This window comes from Opisthocomus hoazin, chromosome 27, assembly GCF_030867145.1.
Source record: "Opisthocomus hoazin isolate bOpiHoa1 chromosome 27, bOpiHoa1.hap1, whole genome shotgun sequence".
In the NCBI taxonomy this organism is placed as follows: Eukaryota; Metazoa; Chordata; class Aves; order Opisthocomiformes; family Opisthocomidae; genus Opisthocomus; species Opisthocomus hoazin.
The window spans coordinates 918,635-940,130 of NC_134440.1; the positions used below are offsets into that span (position 1 = coordinate 918,635).

Below are 21,496 nucleotides of genomic sequence, written 5' to 3' on the forward strand. Positions count from 1 at the left end.
GCCAGCGGCTCCCGCTTCGTCCCGGCTGCGAGGAGCCCGGGCAGCCGCCTCGGACGGGGCCGCGGAGCAGCGAGCCCCAGGCAAGCGGCAGCTTCAGAGCAGCATCGTCCGCCGCCGCAGCACACGGGTTCGGGAAAGGCTCCCACCGCGGGCGGCATCGGCCTCCCGCTCCGCACCGAGCCCGTCTCCAGGAGCAGGGGGAGGTTTCCCGGCTCTGTGCGGATGAAACGCAGCGGCAGGGGCACGGCCCAAAGCCCGGGCGGCCGCTGCCCGGCTGCGGGGAGCACCGGGAAGGAGCAGCCCAGCCGACCTGAATTCCTGCGGCCGCGGGGCTGGGGGCTGAGCGAAGGCCAGCGCCGGCCGGGGCGGGGGAGCCGGGACAGGAAGCCTCTGGTACCGACCTGCGCTGCCCGCAGACGCCGCCTCCCGCGCTGCCGCAATCCTGCTGTCCAGGCGGATTATTCGAGGCGGAGGCGGCTGACAGCACAGGCGGAGGGTTATAAAACGCACCCGATAAGCCTCCCGTAGGTGAATCTCCCACGGGAATCCCCGGCCGAACCCCAGGGCAGTGCCGGAGGTACGCCCTCCCGAGCGCTGCGCCCCGCAGACCCCGGGCACCCAGCCACCGGCGCGGCACAGGCTGCGATTTGCTGCCTCCGGAGAAGGTGACAGGCTACGAGATGGGATTACGTTTCCTTTTAATTGATCGGAGCGTTTTCTCCGCCTCCGTTTGCCCCGCGCCATCTGTACAACCGGGGAAGCCAGGACACGCAGGACAGCCCGGGGTTTCTCTGCAGCGCGGCGGGATTCCTGCAACACACCGAAGCGGAACCGGTGTCAGCGCGGGGTGGGCTCTGCAGAGCGGCGGATTCCGACCCGAGGGCTTGGCCCCGGCGCAGGCTGTTAAACGGCGGCAACAACGAGAGCCACCGGCTCTCTGGGACCTGACCTCACGGGCCAAAGGGCGCGGGGAGGCAGCGGGGGGGCCGCTGCCCTGCTGTGCCTGCTCCAGGCAGAGCCCTGCGGGGACTCGCCGGCCCGGCACCGCGCGCACGCTGCGGCAGAGCGAGCCTCCCGCCGCCGGCGTGCAGGAAGCAGGGGCACGAGGCAGAGCCTCAGCAGGGTAAAGGGGCCCCAGGTACGCAGCCCGGCCTCGCCCCCCCGAGACAGACACTGTTTGGTTTCAGTGGAAGGGAGCGCACTCGGAGCAGAGGCCACGCACCGCCCTCCTGCCGGGGCACCCAGCCCGCTCCCGAGCTGCCCGCCGGCGTGGCCTGGCCCGCGGGGACCCACCAGCGACCGCAGGCTCCCAGCCTGTCCCGGCGTCTGGCTGAGCCCCGCGGCACGGCGCGGCACCGGGCCCTGCTGCCATCTAGAGGCTCCGGGCAGGGGCCCCCCACGAACCCCCCCGAGCTGACGCCTGGCCACAGAAAGGGACATCTCTCGTGTCACCGCTCCCCGAAACCCGGGCACAAACGCGTGCCCACCCCCGGGCAGCCCGGCAGGCCCGGCTGCTGCGAGAGGAGGCTCCCGACGGGCAGCACGGAGCAGGGACTCGTCTCCGGGTCTGGAAGTCGCGGCCAGGAGACAGGCGACGCTCACCTTCATTACTCCAGGGCTTTTACCAGGGCTTCGTTAGCTTCCACCTTAATCTGAGCTTCTGCTTTCGCTGCTTCATCGGATGCTGCGGCCATCTCGGAAACAGCCTTCTCCAGGTTTGATTTTGCAGTCTGAACACCAGAGCACAAGGAATGTGTCATCGAGAGACCTCCGCAGGACAGGTGACTTGTCCTACAGCCCTCGAGCCACCCCTCCCTGCCCCCTCCCCGCACCACGGTCCTGAGCCCCGCACACAGGCCCCACAGCCCTGCTCCCACGGCTGCACCGGCAGCAGCCGCCGCACCAACAGGCGCTGCCGGGGAAAAGCTGTTCCCGAGACCGGGAGGGGCGGGAAGGGGGAGATCAGCAGGGAGAGAAGCGGCCTGGAGAAGGGTTAACGGCTGCGCGGCTTCCTCTCCCCGCCGCCGGCGGAGGGTTCACCCAGCTCCGAGCCTTTGACCCCATCGGTGGGCGACGGGGAAGCTCGGGGCGAAGGCCCGGCCCCTGGTCCGGGCACGCTGCGGCTCCCGGGACAGCCCCCCGCCACGAGAGGAGAGCGAGCAAAGCCCGCTGCGGAGGGAGCGCGGCTCCCGGCCGGCCCGCGGGGACCGGGGTGCTCACCGCCAGGTCCAGCATGTCCATCGTCACCGCCTCCTCCGCCAGCACCTGCACGGTGGAGTCCGCGTGCACCGTGACGGAGCCGCTGCTCACTGCCAAGGGACAACAGCGGGGCCGCGTCAGCAGCGCAGGCAGCGCCTCGCCCGCGGCCCCAGGCACGGGACGGCGCTGCCGAGCTGAACCCCGGACCCTCCACGGCCCCGTCGCCGAAACAAAACCTCGACGCCCTCCCGGACCACTTCCCAGGCCCCCCAGGGACTCGTTTCCTGCCAGAAGGGAGGCAAAAGCAGGGGATGCTCCCAGAGGGCCTGAGCAGGACCAAGACCACCCGGCCCTCACACAGGGCCCCATCTTCCCGCGCAGCCCCCGGCCCCGCAGCGCAGCCGCCCCCCGGGAGAGCAGAAATCCCCGGGAGCACCGCGCTCGGCAGAGCCTCCCTTGTGCGAGCCCTGAGGAGGTCCCCCAAGCCCCCTCCTCCCCCCCCCCAGCTCCGTCCCCTCTACTCACCGAAGTACTTGGTGGCCGTCCCGTCCTCAGCGTGCACCGTCACCACCCCCGGCTTGAGGACCTGCAGGGTGGGGACGTGCGAGGCCAGGATGCCGAAGGAGCCGGTCAGCGTGGGCACGTCCACCTGCTTCACGCTGGCACCGTTGTAGAACACCTGCGCGGAGGGGAGGGGGCCGTCAGCGGGGGGCTGGGGAGGGGGGCGGCGGGCGCGGGGAGCGGGAGCAGGCGTCGAGCCCCCAGAGCGGTGCCGCGTGCCGTGGCGGGGAGGCGGCACACCAAGGCACGAAGCCGGGCGCGGGGCAGCGGGCGCGGGGCGGTGGGTGGTGGGCTCCGCCAGGAGACCCCGTCGGGAGACCCCGCCGCCAGCCCCAGCCGGGCCCGCATCCCGCCCCGGGCCGTGCCCCGCAGCCACCTCCCTCCGCCCCGCTCCCGGCTGCGGGGCAGACCCGCACTCCCGCAGAGGGGCCGGGCCCGGCGAGGGATGGCGGGGGGGGGGCGGCGGGCTCGGGGCCGCGGTCGGGGCCAAGGTCAGGCAGCGCACCCCCGCCACCCCCCCCCCGCCCCTCCCGGCCCCGCACCGCCCCGGGGCCTACCTGCGTGGGCGAGGCGAAGGTGAAGGCCATGGCGGGCGGGCCGGCGGCGGGCTCGGCATAGCGGCGGGCGGGGGGCGGCGGCAGCGGCGGGCGGGCGAGGCGGAGGAGGAGGCGGCGGGCGCGGAACATGGCGGCGGGCGGCGGCAAGGGCGAGCGGGCGGCGCGGGGGAGGGCGGGACGGCGCCGGGACTACAACTCCCAGCCTGCCCCGCGCAGCGCGACTACAGGACCCGTGGGGCGCCGGGCGGCGGGCCGGAAGTGGCGCGCTGGGGCGGAGCCGCGGGGGCGCATGGGAGTTGTAGTTCCAGCAGCCCCGCCCGCCGTTCGTCCTGCGGGGGAGTGGGGGGGGGCACACAGGGACGCGGCCCTGTACCCCCGGCCTGGGGGTCCGGTCCCGCCCCGCGCCCGGCTGCGGGGTCCGGGGGAGGCTCAAGCAGCGGCCGGGGGCGGGGGCGGTGGGGCGGGACGCGCTGCGGGATGCGCTGCTCGGGGCGGGGAGGGCTCGCGGCAGCCCCTGGCCCCACGTGACGCCCGCGCCGCGCGCGGGGGCGGCTCCGGTTCATTCATAAATCCCGGGGCCGCCCCGCCGCACCGAGCGCAGCGGCGGCGATGGAGCCCCGGCCCCGGCTGTAGGTGAGTGCCCGGCCCCGCCGCCTGGCGACAGCGCCTATCGCGACAGCCGGGGCCGGCTCGGCCGAGGGGAGCCCACCGCGCCCCGACGCGCGCGGGGGTCCCGGGGGCTCCCGCATCCCTCCCCGCACCGGCCCGGGGGGGGCAGCCGCGGGGAGCGGAGCGGGTCCCCCCGCCCCAGGGGCCACACGCCCGCCTGGGGCGCAGACCCGCACCGGGACCCCAGAGCCCCCCGGCCCGTGCCCCCACCCGCGGGGACCGGTTCCCACCCCCCCCGGCAATGGCCGTGCTGTTCCCGCCGGGTCGCCATGGAGACGGGGTTCCTCCATGATGGGGAGCGGGAGGGACCCGCTTCACCCCGGCCCCCCGCCTCGGGCCGGGGGTGCCCCGCAGGGACCCCACCCGCGGGGGGCCCGTCCCGCGCGGAGCCGCAACCCCAGCCCGCTCCCCGGGCCTGGGGACCCCAGAGGGGCCCCCCCCTGCTCCCGCCCCGGGGCTGCGTCACCCCGCTCGCCCCAGCAGCGTGGAGGTGCCCGAGGGGGGCTCTGGCCGGGGGGTCCCCAGGACCCCGCTGCCCCCGTCCCGCGGCCGCCCCCGCGCTGGCCCCCCCCGCCGGCTCCATTCACGTTTTTCGCTGACCCGATTCTGAGCAGTTTCTGAGCACCCCGGCCAGCGCAGCCCCCACCCCTGCCCCCCACCCCGGGGGTCCCCCGACCCCGCCGTCGCCCACCCCAGCTCAGCCCCAGCCCCCCCGGCAGCCCGGGACAGACGGACGGGGACAGACGGACGCGCAGCGGGAGCCGGAGCCCGGCAGCCCCCCAGGGCCGCGCTGGGTGGCTCGGGAGGGACAAGGAGGTCTCGGCCGGGGGGCCGCAGGGGTGTCCGTCCGTCTGTCCGTCCATCTGTCTGTCTGTCCGTCCGTCTGTCTGTGGCTCTCGCTCCTCGGGAGCTCGGCCCTGCTCCGTCACCCCGGGCCCCTCAGCAGCCGGCCGAGGCCCTGTCCCCTCCCGCGTGGGGACAGCTGGGGACGGGGCTCGGGGCGTCACCGGCCACGCTCCGGTGACCCCCACGCCCGTGCCGATCCCACGCGGCGTGGGGCCGCCATCTCCCCCCCCTCCCTGCCGGGGGTCCCGGGCCCTGCTCCCCGCAGCGGGGGCTGCGTTTTGGCCCCGTGCCCCCCGGGGATGGCAGCGCGATGTCACCTCCTCCCCCGCGCCCCCCCCCCCTGCGTGGGACCCCGGGGCAGGCTCAGCCCCCCCGGACCCCACCCCCCCCCGGGAGCTCCGGCCCCCAGCCCGGCGCGGGGTCCCGCGGGGTCTGTGCCCCCCCCCCAGCCCCGGGGCTGGGCGCAGGGGGGTGGCAGCGCCCGTCCCACCCCCGGGGCCGTGACCGGCGGGGGCGAGGGGGGGTCCCTGGGGGTGGGGGGCAGCGATCCTGGCCTCCCCATCCCTGCATCCATCCCTGCATCCCTCCCTCCGGAGCCGCCTTCCCTCCATCCCTCCCGACCGCACCCGCCGCCCCTCCCTTCCCCCCCCCCCCGTCCTCCCCCCTCCCTCCTGACCACACCCACCCTCCATCCCGGCCCCTCCCCCCCTCCATCCCTCCCTCCCGGTCCCTCCCGGTACCCCCGGCAGCTCCGCACCGCGGTGCCGGGCAGGGCCCGGGGCCGGGCCGGCCCCGCCGCCCCCCCCCCCGCCCGGCCCCGGCGCCTCCCGCTGCCCCCCCCGTCCCCCCCCAGGACGCGCTCGGGCCGCGCCGGACCATGAGCGATGCCCCGACGCCCTGGGACAACGCGACGGCGAGCACGGCGGTGAGGGGGCCGCGCCGGGGGTCCCGGGGGGGGGGGGGGGATGCCGTGGGGCTGGGGGCCGCGCCGGGGGTCCCGGGGGGGGGATGCCGTGGGGCTGGGGGTGGGGGCCACCCCTCGGTGCCCTGCGCAGCCCCCCCGGGGTGCTGGGGGTCCAGCGGGGCCGGGGTGCTGCCGGGGGGTGCGAGCACGGCCCCCCACGCGTGGGTAGGGCTGGGGTCCCAGCGCGGGGGCCGCTGTCTCTGCCCCCCCCTCCCCCCCCCGCACCCCCCCGCCGTTGCCGTGGTGCGGGTGGCTCCCGCAGCAGGCCCGGGGGCGGCCGGGGAGCAGCGCTGGACGCGGGGGGGGGGGCCCGGGGGGGCTGCACGGCTGCGGGGGGGCTGGGTCAGGGACTGGGTCAGGGGCTGGGGCTGGGTCCCCCCCCCGGCTCAGCCCCCCCCCGGCTCAGCCCCCCGCCCCGCGCAGGCACCCGGCGAGGGGCCCCCCCCGGGATGGCTACGTCCTGCTCCTGGCCCTGCTCTCCCTCTTCATCGGGGGCACCCTGGTCCTGCTCGCCGGCACCCTGATCCTCTGCCGCCGGTGCTGCCAGGCCGGCCGCCGGCGCTCCAGGTGGGCACGGGGTGCCTTGGGGGGGGCTGGGGGGGGGGCACGGGGCACCACTGACCGCCCTCCCCCCGCAGAGCCAGCGATGACCCCGAGAAAACCAACACCACGTACCTGGACGACTCGCAGCCAGCCCAGGGTGAGCGCCATGGGGGCTGCCCCCCTGCCAGGACCCCCGCCGGGACCCCCAGCTGCACCCCCAGCTCCCGGGGGGGAAGGCAGCTCCTGGGCCCTCCCCTCCCCCGGCTTCAGCCCCCAGCCCTGGGGCAGCGATGGCCGAGCCCCCCCTGCACCCCCTGCCATCCACCCCGGCGGTGCCTGGCTCCGAGCGGGAGCGGGGCTGGCGTCGAGGCCCCGGGTGCAGCGAGTTTGCCAGGGCTCAGCGTTGAAGCTGGCACGCACCGCGGGGGGGGGACGACTGCTGACCCCCCCCCCCCCCTTCTCCACAGACATCACCATCAAAGTGGAGGACCCCGACTGCCTGTCGTCCTCCAGCTACCGGGATGCGGAGAGCGAGCGGTTCCTGTCCTCCAGCTCCTCCGCCGCCCGCCGCGTCTCCTTCAACGAGGCCGCGCTCTTCGAGCAGAGCAAGAAGACCCAGGAGAAGGGGAGGAGGTGACGCTCCGGGCCGGGGGGGGGCCGGGGGGGCCGGAGCTGCTCCCCCTAACCCGGCGTGCCCGGCAGGTACACGCTGACGGAGGGGGACTTCCACCACCTGAAGAACGCCCGCCTGACCCACCTGCACCTCCCGCCGCCCGCCCTCAAGATCGTCACCATCCACGAGTGCGAGTCCAGCGAGAACAGCCTGGCCATGACCCCCCGCCTGCCCCCGCCCAAGCCCGGCCTCGCCATCTTCCAGGTGAGCCCCCAGCACCCGGGGGGACGGCAGGGACTGGGGGACAGGGGGGCCCTGCAGCACCCCAGGGGGGGACGAGGGGTCCTGCAGCACCCCGGGGAGGCACCGCTGGACCGGGGCTGGGGGTCTCGGGGCACTGCTAGATGCGGGGATGGGCGTTCCCGGGGCGTGGGGGTCCCCAACCCTCGTGAAAGCCCCCTGAGCGCGCTCTGCCCTGCAGCCCCCCGCGGGGGCCCTGCCCCGGCCGGCGCTCCCCAGCCACGCCGTCTGCCCCAGCTCGGCCCTGCCCGGGGACACCTTCAACTCCTCCGCCGACACCAGCTTCGCCGCGGGGAGCCCCTCCGCCTCCTCCGACTCCGGCGAGGGCCCCTCGGTGAGTGCCGGGGCGGGGGGCAGCGGAAGGGGGGCTCCAGCCCGATCTCCCGCTCCCCCAGTGCAGGGATGGCCCCGCACCCCGGGGGGGCTGCCCGTGCCCCCCGCCCCGTGCAGGGCTCGGGGGGGGGGATGGGGGCACCCAGCTAGAAACGGGCTCTGCCCCCCGCCCCGTCCCCTGCCCCCGGGGACATTCATGCATCTGCTGCAGCCGCGTGTGGCGGGAGCCGGACAAAGCAGTGGAGCTGGGGCTGGGGGGGTCATGCCTGGGGCCGAGCGGGCACTCACGGCCCCCCCGTCCCCCCCAGTTCGCAGCAGCGCCCAGGAGCGGGAGGGCGGCTGGGGCGGGCGGTGCCGGGCCTGGGGACCCCCCCCCGGCCCCCACGCAGGGCCCGGTGCTGCAGTTCCTGACCCGGCTGCGCCGGCACGCCAGCCTGGACGGGGCCAGCCCCTACTTCAGGATCAAGAAGTGGAAGCTGGAGAGCACCCAGCGGGCGTCCAGCCTGGACACGCGAGGTGGGGGCCGCCGCAGGGCTGCGCGGCGTGGGTGGGCACATGTGGGTGGGGGTCTCGCCGCGTCCCGTGGGCTGGTGGTCCCCCAGCCCTGCCCTGTGGCCCCCCCAGGGTCCCCCAAGCGGCGGCAGTTCCAGCGGCAGCGAGCGGCCAGCGAGAGCATGGACCAGGAGGACCGGGACCCTCACCAGACCGACATCATCCAGTACATCGCCCGCACGGACGACGTGGCCTTCCACCCCGCCGGCGGCCCCCTCCTGCCCCCCCCCGCCAGCCCCCCCCCCTCTCTCGGCAGGTATTTTTCAGTAGATAGCGGGGACAGGGTGGGCACCGGGAAGGCACCGAGGGACCCCACGCTGCCCCGGGCATGGGAGCTCCCGCCTTCCCGTGGCTGTGCTGGGGCGAGGGGGTCTGGGGGGAGCCGGTGACGGTGGGTCGGGGCACGGGCAGGGCGGTGGGGACAGCGCGGGGGGAGCGGGTGGCACCGCGGCAGCCGCTGCAAAGCCCCCGGGGCCGGGCTGGCGCTCCCCCTGCTGGCCGGGCGCGTCCCCGTCCCGCCGTGACCCCCGCGCGGTGCCCGCAGGGTAGAGCCGGGCGAGGGGGGCGCGGGCAGCCCCGGCGAGGCCGGCGTGGCGGAGCAGCCCAGCGCCTACCGCGACATCTGGAGCCTGCGCGCCTCGCTGGAGCTCTGCGCCTCCGAGCGCAGCAACGACCAGGACTCGGTGCGCAGCGACGGCGGTGACAGCGGCTCCTCGGCCGGCGGCGCGCCCCTCTGCCCCTCCTCCTCCCTGGACGAGGCCGAAGGCCCCGAGGAGAAGCTCTGGGGTCGGCCCAAGGCGGAGGAGTCGGAGCCCGGCACGCGCAAGCTGCTGCAGATGGACAGCGGCTACGCCTCCATCGAGGCGCCCAGCCGGGGGGGCGAGGAGGGGCCCCCCCAGGACCAGACGGCCTCTGAGAAGCGCATTTGCTTCACCAGCGCCGGGCGGAAAGGCACCATCTTTGAGAGCTTCGAGGGCCGGGAGCCGGAGGAGGAAGAGGAGGAAGAGGAGGAGGAGGAGGAGGAGGAGGAGGGGAGCACGGCCCAGGGTGCAGCAGGGGGGGGACCCCCCCGTCCCCACAGCCCCCTGGCCTGGTCCCCGTACGGGCAGATGTTCCCGGGGCGCGACGCGCTGCCCCGGCGGGACTACAGCATCGACGAGAAGACGGACGCCCTGTTCAACGCCTTCGTGCGCCACGACCCCCAGTTCGACGAGTCGCCGCTGCGGGGGAAGCACCGCTCCCGCGCCCACCTGCGCAAGCAGTGGCAGCACGCCAAGCAGTACAGCGACCCGGGCGTGCGCTACCCCGCGCTGGAGCGGCACCGCACGCCCCTGCGCCGCGGCGACAGCGCCAACTCGCCCTTGGACGCCCGCTTCCACGGCCCCCTGCCCCGCATCGTCAGCGCCGGCGACGAGGAGGCGGCCGAGGCGGCCGATGGGGTCCCTGCCGCCCCGGCGCTGCCCGACCCCGAGATCCAGGTGATCGTGGAGGAGCCCGGGGAAGCGGCCCCCGAGGCCAGGGTGGGCTTCGAGCCCCCCGGGGATGCCACCTGCCCCGGCCCTGGCAGGTGCCTGGCGCTGGGCTCCGGCTCGGAGCTGCTGGACAAGATCGCCGGCGGCCTCGAGGAGCGGCTCTATGGGCACCTGCGGCAGGCGGGCGAGCCCCCCGAGCGCGCGGTGGCCGTGGCGGCCAGCGATGCCCCCCCCGACCACAGCCCGGTGTAGGCCCAGCGCGGGGGGCAGCGACCCCAGCGCGGGGGTTCGGGGCTCCGTCCCCTCCTGCCGCCAGCGCGGGGCCGGCCGGTGCCCGGGGTGCCGTGGGCAGGGTGGCCCCAGCACGGGGAGGCCAGGAGGGCGCGTGGGGGCCCCTGGCTGAGTCCCCCCCACCGTGGGGGTCCGGCAGCGTGGGGTGGCCGAGCCCCCTCACTCCCGGGAGCGAGGTGCCAGGTGGCGGCAGAGGGCCCGGGCCAGGGGTGCCCGGGGGGATCGGGGCACAGAGGCGGAGGGGAGCGTTGGCGGGGGGGGGGGGGTCAGCGCTGAGGGACGTGGCTGACAAACCCCCCCGGCCCGACCCCGCGGCAGAGCTGCGTCGCGCGTTCCGCTCTCCCCGGGTGTTCACAAGCAATAATGGCTCCGGTCCGGCCGGGGCAGGGGGGCAGTGAGCTGGGGAGGGGGCAGTTATCTGGGGAGGGGGCAGCCGCCTCCTGGTGCCTGCGACCCCCCCAGCTCTGCGGGGAGCCCGGGGTCGCCCTGCGAGCAGGGGTCGGGGGCTGCCATGCTGGGGTGGGAGGATGCTCGAGGGGCTCAGATGAGCCATGGCCCCCGTAGCAGGGTCCGGGGGGGGCTGCAAAGGCACGACCGGCCCCAGGACCCCCCCCGCAAACCCTCCCGATGGGGTGGGGGCTGCCCAGTGCCTGCCCCCGGGCATTGGGGGGGCGAGAGCAGAGCACGGGGCTGGGCCAGCTCGTGCCGTGGGTGACCCCCAAGTGGTCCCCCCACCCTGCAGCCCACCATCTGGGGGGGTCACCGGTTGATCTTGCAGAGGTGGACGCTGCTGCTCCGGGGGGGCACTGGCTCTGTGTTGGGGTTTTAGTTGTGTTTCGAAGGATGGGTGAAAAAAGGGGACAAAAAAAAAAAAAAAAAAGATCCTAAGACGTCTTACGTGGGCGACTCGGCAGAGGGGCGGGCGGGGGGCAGGCAGGGCCCAGCCGGGGGTCCCCGTGCCCCCCACCCCCCAATTGCATGCGCGTACCGAGGCCGGGTCGCCCCCTCCCCTGCCAGGCTCCGGCCGAAGCAACCTGGCGCCGGGGTTTTTAAATCTATAAACAACGAGAAAAAACCCAACTGTGACTCCTCTGCGCCTGCTTCTTCCCTCCCGCCCCGGGACCGCGGCCCCCCCCGTCCCGTCCTGTCCCCCCCGATCGCCCCGCGGCCGCTCCCGGAGCAGCAGGGCTTGCCGGGGGTCCGCAGCCCCCGGGACAGGGGCTACGAGAGCCGGCCCCGCGCCCCCCGCCCCGCTCGCTGCACCAGGAAGGACACGAAACCCACCGCGCTGTTTGCACTTTATTTTTTTTTCTTTAAAAAAAAAAAGAAAAGAAAAGAAAAAAGACGACGAACGCCCCCTTCCCTTTTCCGAGCCCTTTTACAGCATGCAGGTTTATAGAGTTTCGCTTTGTCGTAATACCTGGTTTTTTTCCTCATCTGGTTTATTTAAACACATCACGATGTGTAGGAATCTCTAAATATACCGCAAATATAAACAAAACAAAAAAAAAAAAAGAGGAAAATATATAATATATAACAGTAGTCTAAAACATAAAGTGCACGGCAATGGCTTTGCACGACTTCTACAGCGCCCGGGCCGGGGCTCCCGCCGCCCCCCGGCCCCGCTCAGCCCCCCCCTCCCCATCGCAAAATTAAAACCCGAATCAGTGTCTTGATTGGCAAAGAGTGACTGGGGGCAGGGGCAGCATCTCCGCGGCGGCCGTCACCGCGTCCCCGGCGGCGAGCGGGGTCCGGCCGCCAGCTCCCGGGTCCCGGCGCTGCCCGGAGCGGGGGTCGCGGGGGTCGGCTCCTGGGGTGCGGGTGGGATCGCAAGCACGGGGCGCTCCCGGGAGAGAGGCAGAGCCGGGGCGAGGACGGGGGCCGCTGTTTGCGGGAGACGAGAGAAGGGAGTCAGGGAGGGCAGGGTGGGTGCCACACCGGGGGCGCAAGCCCCTGCGCAGCCCCCGGCCCCCGCCGCGGCCACGGGGAGGTCGCACCCCGCTCCCACCCTCCCTGCCCCGGAGCGGGAGGGCCGGGGTCCCGCTCCGTCCCGGGGAGGGGGGGCTTGCGCAGCCACCGAGCAGGCGATTTCCCACCCGGGGGTCCCTCGCAGGAGGGGAGCAGGGGCAGCCCCCAGGGACCTTCCCCATCGCGGTCCCGCGGACCCCCGCGCCGACACCCCGAGCCCCCAGCAGCCCCCCGCTCCCCGCCGTGGCTCCCAGATGGGAGCTGGCACCGAGCGGGGCCGGCGGCTGCGGGGGGAGGAAGGCGCTGTCATTCCCGGCCTCCTTCGCCCCAGAAGCTGGGGGTGCTCCAGGCCGGCAGCGCAGCGCGAGCCCCCCCGGCGCGGGGACGAGCCGAGGCCGGGGGCGGCCGAGCAGCGAGCGTGAGTCACTGCTGGCTCACTGCTGAATGGGGGGGAAGCAGGGGGGGCACCGAGCTTCCCCCCGGAGAGGAAGGGGCTCGGGCACGGTGGTGGTCCGGCCATGGGTGACATGGCCACATCCCGGGGTGGGGGACAGCGCTGGGAGCCCCCCCGGTGCTCAGCCCCCCGGTGCAGGCCCCCCCAGCTGGGAGCAGGGCAGGGGAGCAAGCAGGGGGCTGCGGTGCCGGGGGGGGGCTGTCCCAACAGGCAGCAGGGAGCACTGGGGGGGTCCCCACCGGGCTCCGCACCCCCCAACCATCACAGAGGGGGCTCTGGGGGCCAGGGCCAGGCGCAGAGGGATGCTGAGCCCACTCCCCTCCGCCCACCCAGGACTGCAGAACGCCCTTCCCAGCTCCCCCCCGCTGCCCGGGGCGGGGGCAGGCTCCGATGCCCCCCCGGCAGCGACCGGGCTGTCAGTACCTGTGCGGGTGGGGGGCTGCAGTACCTGTGTGGGCGGGGGGCTGCGGTACCTGTGCGGGCAGGGGGCTGCGGTACCTTGGGGGGGGGCTGCGGTACCCATGCAGGTGGGGGGCTGCGGTACCCGTGCAGGGGGGCTGCGGTACCCGTGTGTGGGGGGCTGCGGTACCCATGCGGGGGGGGCTGCGGTACCTGGGGGGAGGGGGTGGGGGGCTGCGGTACCCGTGTGGGGGGGCTGCGGTACCCGTGCAGGTGGGGGGCTGCGGTACCTGGAGGGGGGGGTGGGGGGGCTGCGGTACCTGGGGGAGGGGGTGGGGGGGGCTGCGGTACCTGTGCGGGTGGGGGGCTGCGGTACCTGGGGGAGGGGGTGGGGGGGCTGCGGTACCTGTGGGGGGGGGCTGCAGTACCCGTGCAGGGGGGGGCTGCGGTACCTGGGGGAGGGGGTGGGGGGGCTGCGGTACCTGTGCGGGCGGGGGGCTCCTCACTGCTGCTTGCAGGTGGAGAGCTTGCGGATCTTGCTGCTGGCCGAGCAGGCCTTGCGGGAGGGGTTGGACGAGGCGCTCGCCCGCCGCTCCCCCCTGGCCCTGGCGCCCAGCTGCCCGCTCTCGGTCCCGTTCATGCAGACGGCCTTGGGCAGCGCCGGGCCGCGGCTCTGCCCGTTGCGCCCGGGCTCCTCCTCAGGCACCTGTCCTGCAAGGCAAGGGGAGCGTGAGGAGGAGGAAGGGCCGAGGAAGAGCGGACGCTTCCCCTGGCGCGGGCCGCTGGCTGCTCCCAGGGACACCGGCCCGTTTCTGCGCCTTCGAGGAGCGCGGGAGATGCAGCCCGCGGGGTGATGAGCCGGGGAGCCCCAGACCGGACCCCCCTCCCGCTCCCGCCAGGGACGGGCTTCCCCCCGTCTCCCCGGCACAGAGCAGCCGGGGGTCCCAGCACGCCGGAGCAGAGAGAACGCGAGGCAGCGAGCAGGGCCCTGGCCGGGCAGACCCCCCGACCGCCGTGGCCCCGCTCCCCGAGCCGGCCGGGCAGCCACCGTGCCCCCCCGCAGCCCAGGCAGCCGCCCCGCTCCTGGCCAGGGAGCAGGAAGCAGCAGTGGAGGAAGGCACTCCTCCTCCTCCTCCCGATGCCTTCTCTGGAGGAGGGTGCGAGCCCAGCCCCGGGCACCCAGGGTCCCCAGGCGTGTGCATGGCGAAGGCGCTTCCCCGCAGCAGCAGGGGCCGGGGGTCCCTGGGGTGTGCCCTGTCCCTTAAAGGGGACACACGGAGGGGGAACGGCTCCTGCCGAGCCCCTCTGCCCTGCTCCACGTGCCCGGGCCCGGCTCACACCCACCCACCCACCCGGGGCGCGACGGAGGGTCCCGGCGCAGGAGGGGACACGGCCGCCGACACAGCCCAGCGCGCCCGGGCAGATGCTGCGAGAGGGTCCGGGGGGTCCCCGGCTCCCCCCGCCGGATCCAGCCGAGGCAATTTCCTTCCAGCAGGAACGTCACGCTCCAGGGCCCTTCAGTTATGACTCAGAGCTCTGAGTGGAAGCGAAGGCTGCAAGACGATTATGGATAATTTTCTTTAAAGGATGCTCAATCCTTTCTCCGCCAAGGCCGAATGGCACGTCATCTCTGTACGTGCGCCAGCGATCACCCCACCGCCGCCGAGCTCGGGGAGGGGGGCACGCGGGCAGGATGGGGGCGGTGGGAGATCAGTGGGGACCCAGCCCGGAGCCCTGCGCTCCCCCCATCCCTCCCCGGGGTTGCTGCGGGCTCTGCTCCCGTCCTCGTCCCGGGAACCCGGCCCGTCCTCCCTGGGGAGAGAGGCACTGGGGAAACGAACGTGGTCACCCTGCTCAGACACCGTCACCCTCAGCACCCACCTTCCTCCCCCCGGAGCTGGGCAGAGGGCTCGGCCTCGCTGGATGCTCAGCGGGACCCGAAGCAGCACAGGCGGCCGGAGCCCGGAGCCGGCAGAGCCCCCAGCCCCAGCAGAGCCCCCGGCTGCGGGAAGCCCCCCCAGCGCCGCGATGGGGAGCAGAGCGCAGGCTGCAGCCGGGCGATGCCCAGCAGCTGGGTGATGCCCAGCAGCAGCCCGAGCGCTGGCAGGGCCGGCCAGGAGCCAGGGCACTCGCTGGGGAGGGGTCTTCCCCGCTAAGGGCCGGCGGAGCTGTGAGGGGGGCTCCGGGGGGATCACCACGAGGAAGGACCCCGGGAATCGATCCGTAGCTCCAAGCAGGCGGCTCCTCCCGCGGGACTCCTGGCTGGCCCAGGGCTGGGGAGCACCGTCCCAGCGGGATCCCCCCGGTACAGGGAAAGGGGGGGGTCCAGGCGCCGTGATTCAGGGAGCTGCCCCGGCCCCCCTGCCCCAGGGCTCCCCCAAGCCCGGGCGCAGCTCCCAGATCGCTGCTGCTCACCCGACGGCTGCCTCCTTGCCCCAGGAAGAGCTTGGGAGCGGGGGGGCCGGGGCAGCCCCTGCCCTGCTGGGGGGGCTGCCCAGCCTCCCACCCCCCGGGACACACCGAGCCAGCTCCTCGCCCGGGATGGGGGCACCTCGGAGTCTGCCGCTGCCTCCAACACCTCCCGCAAGCCCCGGCGCGGGGGGGAGGCCCAGCACGCGGCTGGGCGCTCCTGGAGCTGCCAGCTCCCGAGCCCCTTGGAGGGGTGACCTGCACGGAGGGACCCCCGCAGACGGGAGAGGCCAGCCCCAGAGCCCCCCGGGCTGGGGGTCTCCCTGGGACTCGGGGCAGAGCACCTCGCCGGGGGTCAGGCTGCAGCCCCCGATCAGCGCAGCCCGGCCGTGCCCCCCACCCGCAGCTCGGGGTTCCTCCTCTCCCCCCAGCACCCCAACCCCAGCCTGCAGAGCCTCAGATAACCCTGCCCAGAGCCGAGCGAAGGCTTCTCCCTCCCCTCCCGCGGCTGAACCCAGGCCAAGTCAGTCACCATTTCTGACTGGGGAGGGGAGAAAAAAAAAAAAAAAAAAATATCCAAACAGTTCATTTGTCTTTTGTGTGACTCTTCCCTCCGCCCCCTCCCACCCGGCTCCAAAAGCAGAGCCCCAGGAGTCTATTATGGGTACCGAGGAGGGCGGGCGAGCTGCAAGCTAATTTTACCTCCTTCACCAATGACAGTTGCTGACGTTCAAATTAATGAAAATAAAAATTCAACACGGGATGAAGTCTTGGCAACTGTCTGCCCACGCGGAAGCCGGTGACCCAGTGCTGTGTCTGTTCGAACCGCTACAGCCTACCTTCCCCTACCTTCCCCTCAGCGGCTGAGCAGCGCCGAGAAGAAAATAACAGGAGGGCTGGGAGAGGCACTGAGAAGGTGCGTGTTCGTCCTTGCCCCCTCTCACATTTCTTAATGGCTTCACCCAGCTCATTCAGGCACAGAAACGGTTTCAAAATAAAACCGTGAAGAGCTTTTGAATTGCTGTGGTTGTCAGCCACGAGCACGCGGCCCGGCTCTGCAGCTGCAAACGCACCTTCAAGCCCCAGGCACCACGCAGAGGGGACTCCAGCCCCGGCTCCATTTTCCAGCCTCAGACTGAGCGCTAAGGGAGCGACACGAAGAGCCCCAGCACCAAGTCCCTTGGAGCAGGACTGGGCTGCAGGGGAGGAAGGGGTTAATGGCAGGGGAGTGAAAAGCAGAGCACAGCCTTTGAAACGCAGCACAACAGCAAGATGCTCGCGTCCATCTCTCGCGGGCGCTGCGCTCCCCAGACAAGGCGGCAGCCGCTCCTGGCGCGGATGCTGTCACCGCTCGGTGCCACAGCTACGCCCTGCGCAGCCCCTCGCGCCGAGGCGATGCCTAACGCCGATCGAACCAGGGCCACGGAACAGTTCAGGCTCTCCACAGAGCTGCGTAAATCTTTAAATAACCCTTTGAAAAGAAAAGCACGTTCTCCAAGCCCCTTCTTCCTCTGAAGAAGGCAAGATTAATGAGGTTCCCTCTTCCCCCCTCCCACCCTGCACACCCACTCCCACCGATGAGTCACTGCCGCTCCCGCTGCCCCGCGGAACCACAACTGCATTGATCAGTCACTTACAAGGGGGGGGTTTATTTTTTATTTTCGTATGGCGTCACTGTTAGAAACGCAACGCTCGCATGGAGCTCGGCAAGTGCCAACAGACCCTGCAGGAAGACTCGTGTAGAACAACATCCCCCCTCCTCCTCTGTGCAAGCTGCCCCCCGCCTCGGCCAACGCCACGCGACCCCCACGCCGGGCTCCCTCCGCGCCCCATTCCCCCACGGGCTCATCACCAGCGCCGCGCTTCGGCCAGGGGACTGCTGCCCGTCACAAACACTGAACCTGTACACGGGCCACCGCACCCCCACAGCCCCTCTAGCCCGTTCTTTCGTGAACAGCCTGATTTTCAAGGACTCTACAAGCCCTGCGAACAGCCTGACCCCCGTCACAGCCTGACCAGAAGTTGCAGGGTGACGTCGAGAGAAGGACCCATCGCAGGGGACCAGCTCCCAGCTGTCCAGTGCTGAAGTCCAGACTGGATCTTTTCCTGCCAGGTTTGGGGGCACACAGGACTACGCTTCCTGTCCTCTCCAGGGCAAGCCAAGCCAGAGGTGGTAAGTTTGAGGCAGAAGGATTTGTTCCATGCTCAAATACGTTCCCAAGTCAAGGGTGGTGAAGAGCCACACGTGTTCAGACTCCACGACCTACCTAAGGCAGGGCCCTGCCCGACTCGACGGCTGCCCGGGAGCAGCACGGGAACAGCCAGCACAGGGACCCCTCCTGCTGCTCCACGTGGCTCCCTGGGGACTTCCCGAGCTCTGGCGCACAGCTGGACTGCGGTGTTTGATACCCCCACAGAATCCACCCTTCGGGGACACATCCAGCGCGGTCACCAACGCTACGAAAGCGTAACACCCAGGTGCTGGGAAGAGGACAGTCACACCGGCTGGAAACAACGCTTTATTTCAGTGTCTACCTAAGCAATTAAGCAATAACTCTTGAAATAACTGAAAGGTTGAAACCTGTCACCATTCACCAGCTAAACCAAACCCACACCCAGCCCACCCCCCTGGCTAACACGGGAAGCGCTGCTCCACGGGGCCACAATTAACCTCCGGGTCTCCAACCCCTCTGAAGCAGCACAAGTTACACACAAGAACTTAAAAAAAATCTCCCAGTAACTTGCCTGTCGTCTTCCGCAGCGAGAGCTCTTCCCTGGGTCTGAGCGCTGCTGTCTGCAGCGCGCGCAGCAGCCGCATCGCTGCTGCGGAGATGCCCTGCCTGTGTGCGGGGCACGGCCCCCCGCGCCGGCCGGGGAAGCGCCCGCGCCGGCTCAGCCCGGGCTCTGTCACGCACGGGGCCACCACGGCGCCCGTGGGACGCAGCCGCAGCCACCCACGGCAGCAGCAGGCCTGGGAGTGGACATCAAGGTGTGCACGAGCTGGCACCACGCTTCGCACGCTCGCTGCTGAGGGCCTGGCACCAGCCCTCGGCTGATCGCGAAGAGGCTCTCGCTCTGCTGCTCTTCCTCGGAGGAAGGCCGAGCGCGGTGTTTTGCCAGAGGCAGAGGAGGAGGTGCGATGCCCAGCTGAGTGCCCCAGCCAGGGACCCTCAGCAGCACCCAGGGCAGACAGCTCTGTCCCGGCTGGACACACAGCCACTCCAACGCCGCAAGGCTGCCTAAGCTGCCGCTTTTTAATCATGCTGAAGTGCAGAAACCAGACGGGGACGCAGGCTGAACTCCACTGGAGAGGTTGAAAAGAACCAAAACATTTTAACCAGAGTGAGAACAGCCAGGAACGGGTCTTCTGTAGCAAACCACTCGCAGGGCAGGCCTGCAGGAACGGGCTGCGTTTCCCAAGCCCAGTAACCCACCACCTTCCTCTGCAGCGTGCTGCACCCCTGCAGCTACCCTTTGCTTAAAAACACAAAGTCAAAAACCAACAAATGATTCCCTTGCAGAACAAAGTTATCTGCTTTTGAAATAACACAACTGTCCTGGAGACAGGCAGGGTCCTGCTGCAGCCTGGGGGAAGCAAGGAGATGATCCCGCTCTCTCCAGCCACTGCCCTAGCTCAGGCCAGGGGAGGCCCAAGAGGGCAGTGGCTTTGGGCCTAGGCTAACCTTCACGCTCCTCTTCTGCGCCCGCGGCCGATGGGAGCACGGCTTCCTCTCCGAACAGCTCGTCACCACCGCTCAGTGCTCCGCTCTGTCCTCTAAGCCCTGCCTCAGCTTCCTGCTCTGCAGCTGGGAACGCACAGGGAAGCAACACAGCACCGTTAGAGACACGCACACACTTCTTCTCTAGCCTGGCACCAAAAAGGCAGCGACAGGCTGTGCCGCGGGCTCTCGGGCTGGCTGCGAGGCCGGCAGGCACGAAGAGCCACAGAGCTGCTCTGGGAGGTGACCAGCCTGGGAGGCTGGCCCTCCGCGGGAGGCTACGGGCAGACGCAGACCAACCACACCTTCCCGCTGCCTCTCGAGACCAGTTCAGAAAGGAAAATGTAAAATTAGAAAGAGAACCAAATGATGCTGGTGACGGATTTTCCAGCCTGGCAGCCTCATCACTGCGCTCAGGACCCAGGCGTGCTGGTGCTTCCAGCCCCAGTGCTTGTGCAGAATGAAGTCTCGGGGGCTCAGCACGGGCTGCTGCCAGCGAGAGCTCTTGCAGAGGAAAATGGCTAACCTCTGGCAACAGGGAAAGCATCCGGCAAGTCCTCTTCTCTCCTGCTCCAGTACTTAGAAAGGCCCTAGCAATCAAGTGTGTGCTTCAGCGAGCCTATCATCGCATCTTGAAGAGGATCCCTCCTTTTTAGGAGCCTCCACTGAGCTGTGAGGAAAGGCCTGGCCCTGGCCAGGTTCTAGCACAAAAGTCTTCAGGATGTAAGAAGGGAGCACAGGACAGAGCTCTGCAGGTCACCCAGCTGGCACTGGGACACCAGTTCTATTAGAAACGGTTATAAATTACCCGACTGCCACCCGTGAATCAGCACTTGGAAACAGATCTGCTCCACTTCACAGAGACTCCCCCCACCTTGGCAGCCCCCAGCTCCGACCCACCGACGTCCCCGCCTGGCCGGGCACCCACAGCCGCCCCACGGGGACCGCTCCCCAGGGCCGTCCCACCGCACGCCTTGGCGGGCTGGGCTCCGAGCAGCCTCGCCCCTTCTCCCCGGGGAAGGCGCAGCCCGGGAAGCCCATCCTGGTTCAGGTTGCTGCCCAAAGAAATTTTGAGCATTGGGTACAACTCGAGGCTTACGACAATTCAAGGCCTGACACTTGGTTCTTCCATTACAGCGCTTCAGAAAAGCAATTTCCACCTAACCAGGAAACCAAGAGAAAAACAAGGTCTTTGGGTGCAAGATTTGGTAAAACCAGACCTTGCTTTTGCTCAGCTCCACGGAAGCCCACCAGCCCACCATTACGGAAAAACTAAAGCTGTTTGGTCAGCGTTGAGCTACAGAAACTAGGGCTTTCCTTACCACCAGGAAAGGTCAGTCACAGGTACCTCTCATCACACTGCGGTGAAATAAATCAGCATCCCTACAAACAGTGCTTGAAACCTTCCCTCTGAAACCACCAGATGAGGCTGGAGCTATTGATCTAGAAACTTCTGTTGGGTTGATGTAGGCAGTGAGAACACAGGCAGCAGGACAGAGACGGCTGCCTCGATCACACAGTCCCACTGCAACGCTGAGCAGTCCTCATCTCGAGCCTCAGCACAGACCTGGCCTTCGGCCTCCTGCTCACCAGCGACCAGGCTCACAGGTACAGCGAGGCCGAAGGAGCAAAGCTCCTTGATTACCACCGCTTTGTGAGAGCTGCGTGGTGAAACCCACACAGGCCCCTGCACTTACTGGTCAGCTTACCTTCAAACAACAGGAAGCCCCTAATAAAGAACGAAACAATGCTGTGACCAGACAGTTACCAAGACCGGAGCAGAAAAAAGTCTCAGGGCCCTTCTCCCCTCAGCTACAAGCACCCTTCTTCCCCAGATGTGCCACCTACTCTGAACACTGAGTCATTTTAGGGCTCTGCTCCAAAACAACTCAGCCTAGCAAAACTGGCCAAAAGAATTAAATGTGCTCAATGACGGAGTCCAGCAGGAGCAAGCTGTTACCGGACGGAGGAAGGAAACTGGCACACGGGTGGCACGCGGGAAGGGGCACCCGGGTTGATCAAATAAAGGACCAAGGCATCCGGAGCATCAGGGCTCGCTCACTGTGCGTCACTCACACCACTTGATAATCAATAGTCTCCTCCACTGTTGAAAGGATTATTCAGACCTTGAGGCCTTTCCTAAAAAGCTTTAAATAGACAAAAAAAAAAAAAAAAAAAAAAAAAAAGCAGCCACTTCTGCCCTACCCATCCCAGCATCATTCTCTCCTACCTGGTACTGTGAAGTCCTGAGTGTAGATGATATCATCTTCAATGTCATACAAGTCATCATCTTCTTCCTCGTTGTAGCGATGCAGATCTTCCAGATAAGGCACCGCCGTCATACTTCTCCACCTGTCCTTTGTTTCTGGGCTGGGAGGTATGGGCACCAGAGCCTCTGCCTGAGCATGTTTCTTACGAAACCAGCTGCAAAGAGTCCAAGAGCAGAGTTTCATCAGTACAGCTTCACGTTTCACAAGGCACGGAGAAGTCCTTGACATTATGAGATGGTCCCATTCCTCTCCAGTACCCAAAGGTACGTGCAGTTTGTTTGTGGAAAACTTCCTAGCCAGTTTTAGGCCACTGGAGGTTTTTTAAAGTGCAGTAACCAGGAGAGGCAAGTGTCAAGAAAGGCAAGTCTGTCCTGCTG

The 21,496-nt window shown here is 69.9% G+C and overlaps 3 protein-coding genes across 3 annotated transcripts in view; 1 reads left to right on the forward strand and 2 right to left on the reverse strand.

Annotated features, from left to right (window-relative positions):
* Positions 1–681: 681 nt before the first annotated feature.
* On the reverse strand, positions 682–3,461 carry ATP5F1D (ATP synthase F1 subunit delta). Its single transcript, XM_075444248.1, has 5 exons — positions 3,318–3,461; positions 2,725–2,878; positions 2,221–2,309; positions 1,603–1,730; positions 682–810 (listed from the first exon to the last, which is right to left on the reverse strand). Exons 1-4 carry the CDS (start codon positions 3,444–3,446, stop codon positions 1,608–1,610), a joined length of 495 nt encoding a protein of 164 aa, XP_075300363.1. The 5' UTR covers positions 3,447–3,461; the 3' UTR covers positions 682–810; positions 1,603–1,607.
* A 385-nt stretch (positions 3,462–3,846) lies between these two features.
* Positions 3,847–10,986, forward strand: CBARP (CACN subunit beta associated regulatory protein). The gene is made up of 10 exons (XM_075444222.1): positions 3,847–3,950; positions 5,686–5,757; positions 6,220–6,363; positions 6,435–6,496; positions 6,807–6,972; positions 7,042–7,216; positions 7,434–7,586; positions 7,894–8,101; positions 8,210–8,393; positions 8,682–10,986. The coding sequence occupies exons 2-10, from the start codon at positions 5,717–5,719 to the stop codon at positions 9,859–9,861; spliced, it is 2,313 nt and encodes a 770-aa protein (XP_075300337.1). The 5' UTR covers positions 3,847–3,950; positions 5,686–5,716; the 3' UTR covers positions 9,862–10,986.
* Positions 10,987–11,179: 193 nt separating this feature from the next.
* The window catches only part of STK11 (serine/threonine kinase 11), a 45,554-nt gene continuing 35,237 nt past the window's right edge, over positions 11,180–21,496 (reverse strand). The window contains exons 8-10 of the mRNA XM_075444233.1: positions 21,080–21,273; positions 13,204–13,432; positions 11,180–11,784 (exon numbers count right to left, since the gene is read on the reverse strand). Coding sequence (XP_075300348.1) covers positions 13,224–13,432; positions 21,080–21,273 — 403 coding nt within the window. The 3' untranslated portion in view covers positions 11,180–11,784; positions 13,204–13,223. The remainder of the gene's footprint in view (positions 11,785–13,203; positions 13,433–21,079; positions 21,274–21,496) is intronic.

What these genes read in the sequence shown, in the direction of transcription:
- ATP5F1D (XM_075444248.1), bottom strand. Translation starts at nt 3,446, where the DNA reads ATGTTCCGCGCCCGCCGCCTCCTCCTCCGCCTCGCCCGCCCGCCGCTG. An exon ending in CCTTCGCCTCGCCCACGCAG is followed by an intron (nt 2,879 to 3,317) that starts GTAGGCCCCGGG and finishes CCCTCCGCGCAG; the next exon opens with GTGTTCTACAACGGTGCCAG. An exon ending in GACGGCCACCAAGTACTTCG is followed by an intron (nt 2,310 to 2,724) that starts GTGAGTAGAGGG and finishes GTCCCTTGGCAG; the next exon opens with TGAGCAGCGGCTCCGTCACG.
- CBARP (XM_075444222.1), top strand. Translation starts at nt 5,717, where the DNA reads ATGCCCCGACGCCCTGGGACAACGCGACGGCGAGCACGGCG. An exon ending in ACGCGACGGCGAGCACGGCG is followed by an intron (nt 5,758 to 6,219) that starts GTGAGGGGGCCG and finishes CGCCCCGCGCAG; the next exon opens with GCACCCGGCGAGGGGCCCCC. An exon ending in ACCCAGGAGAAGGGGAGGAG is followed by an intron (nt 6,973 to 7,041) that starts GTGACGCTCCGG and finishes CGTGCCCGGCAG; the next exon opens with GTACACGCTGACGGAGGGGG.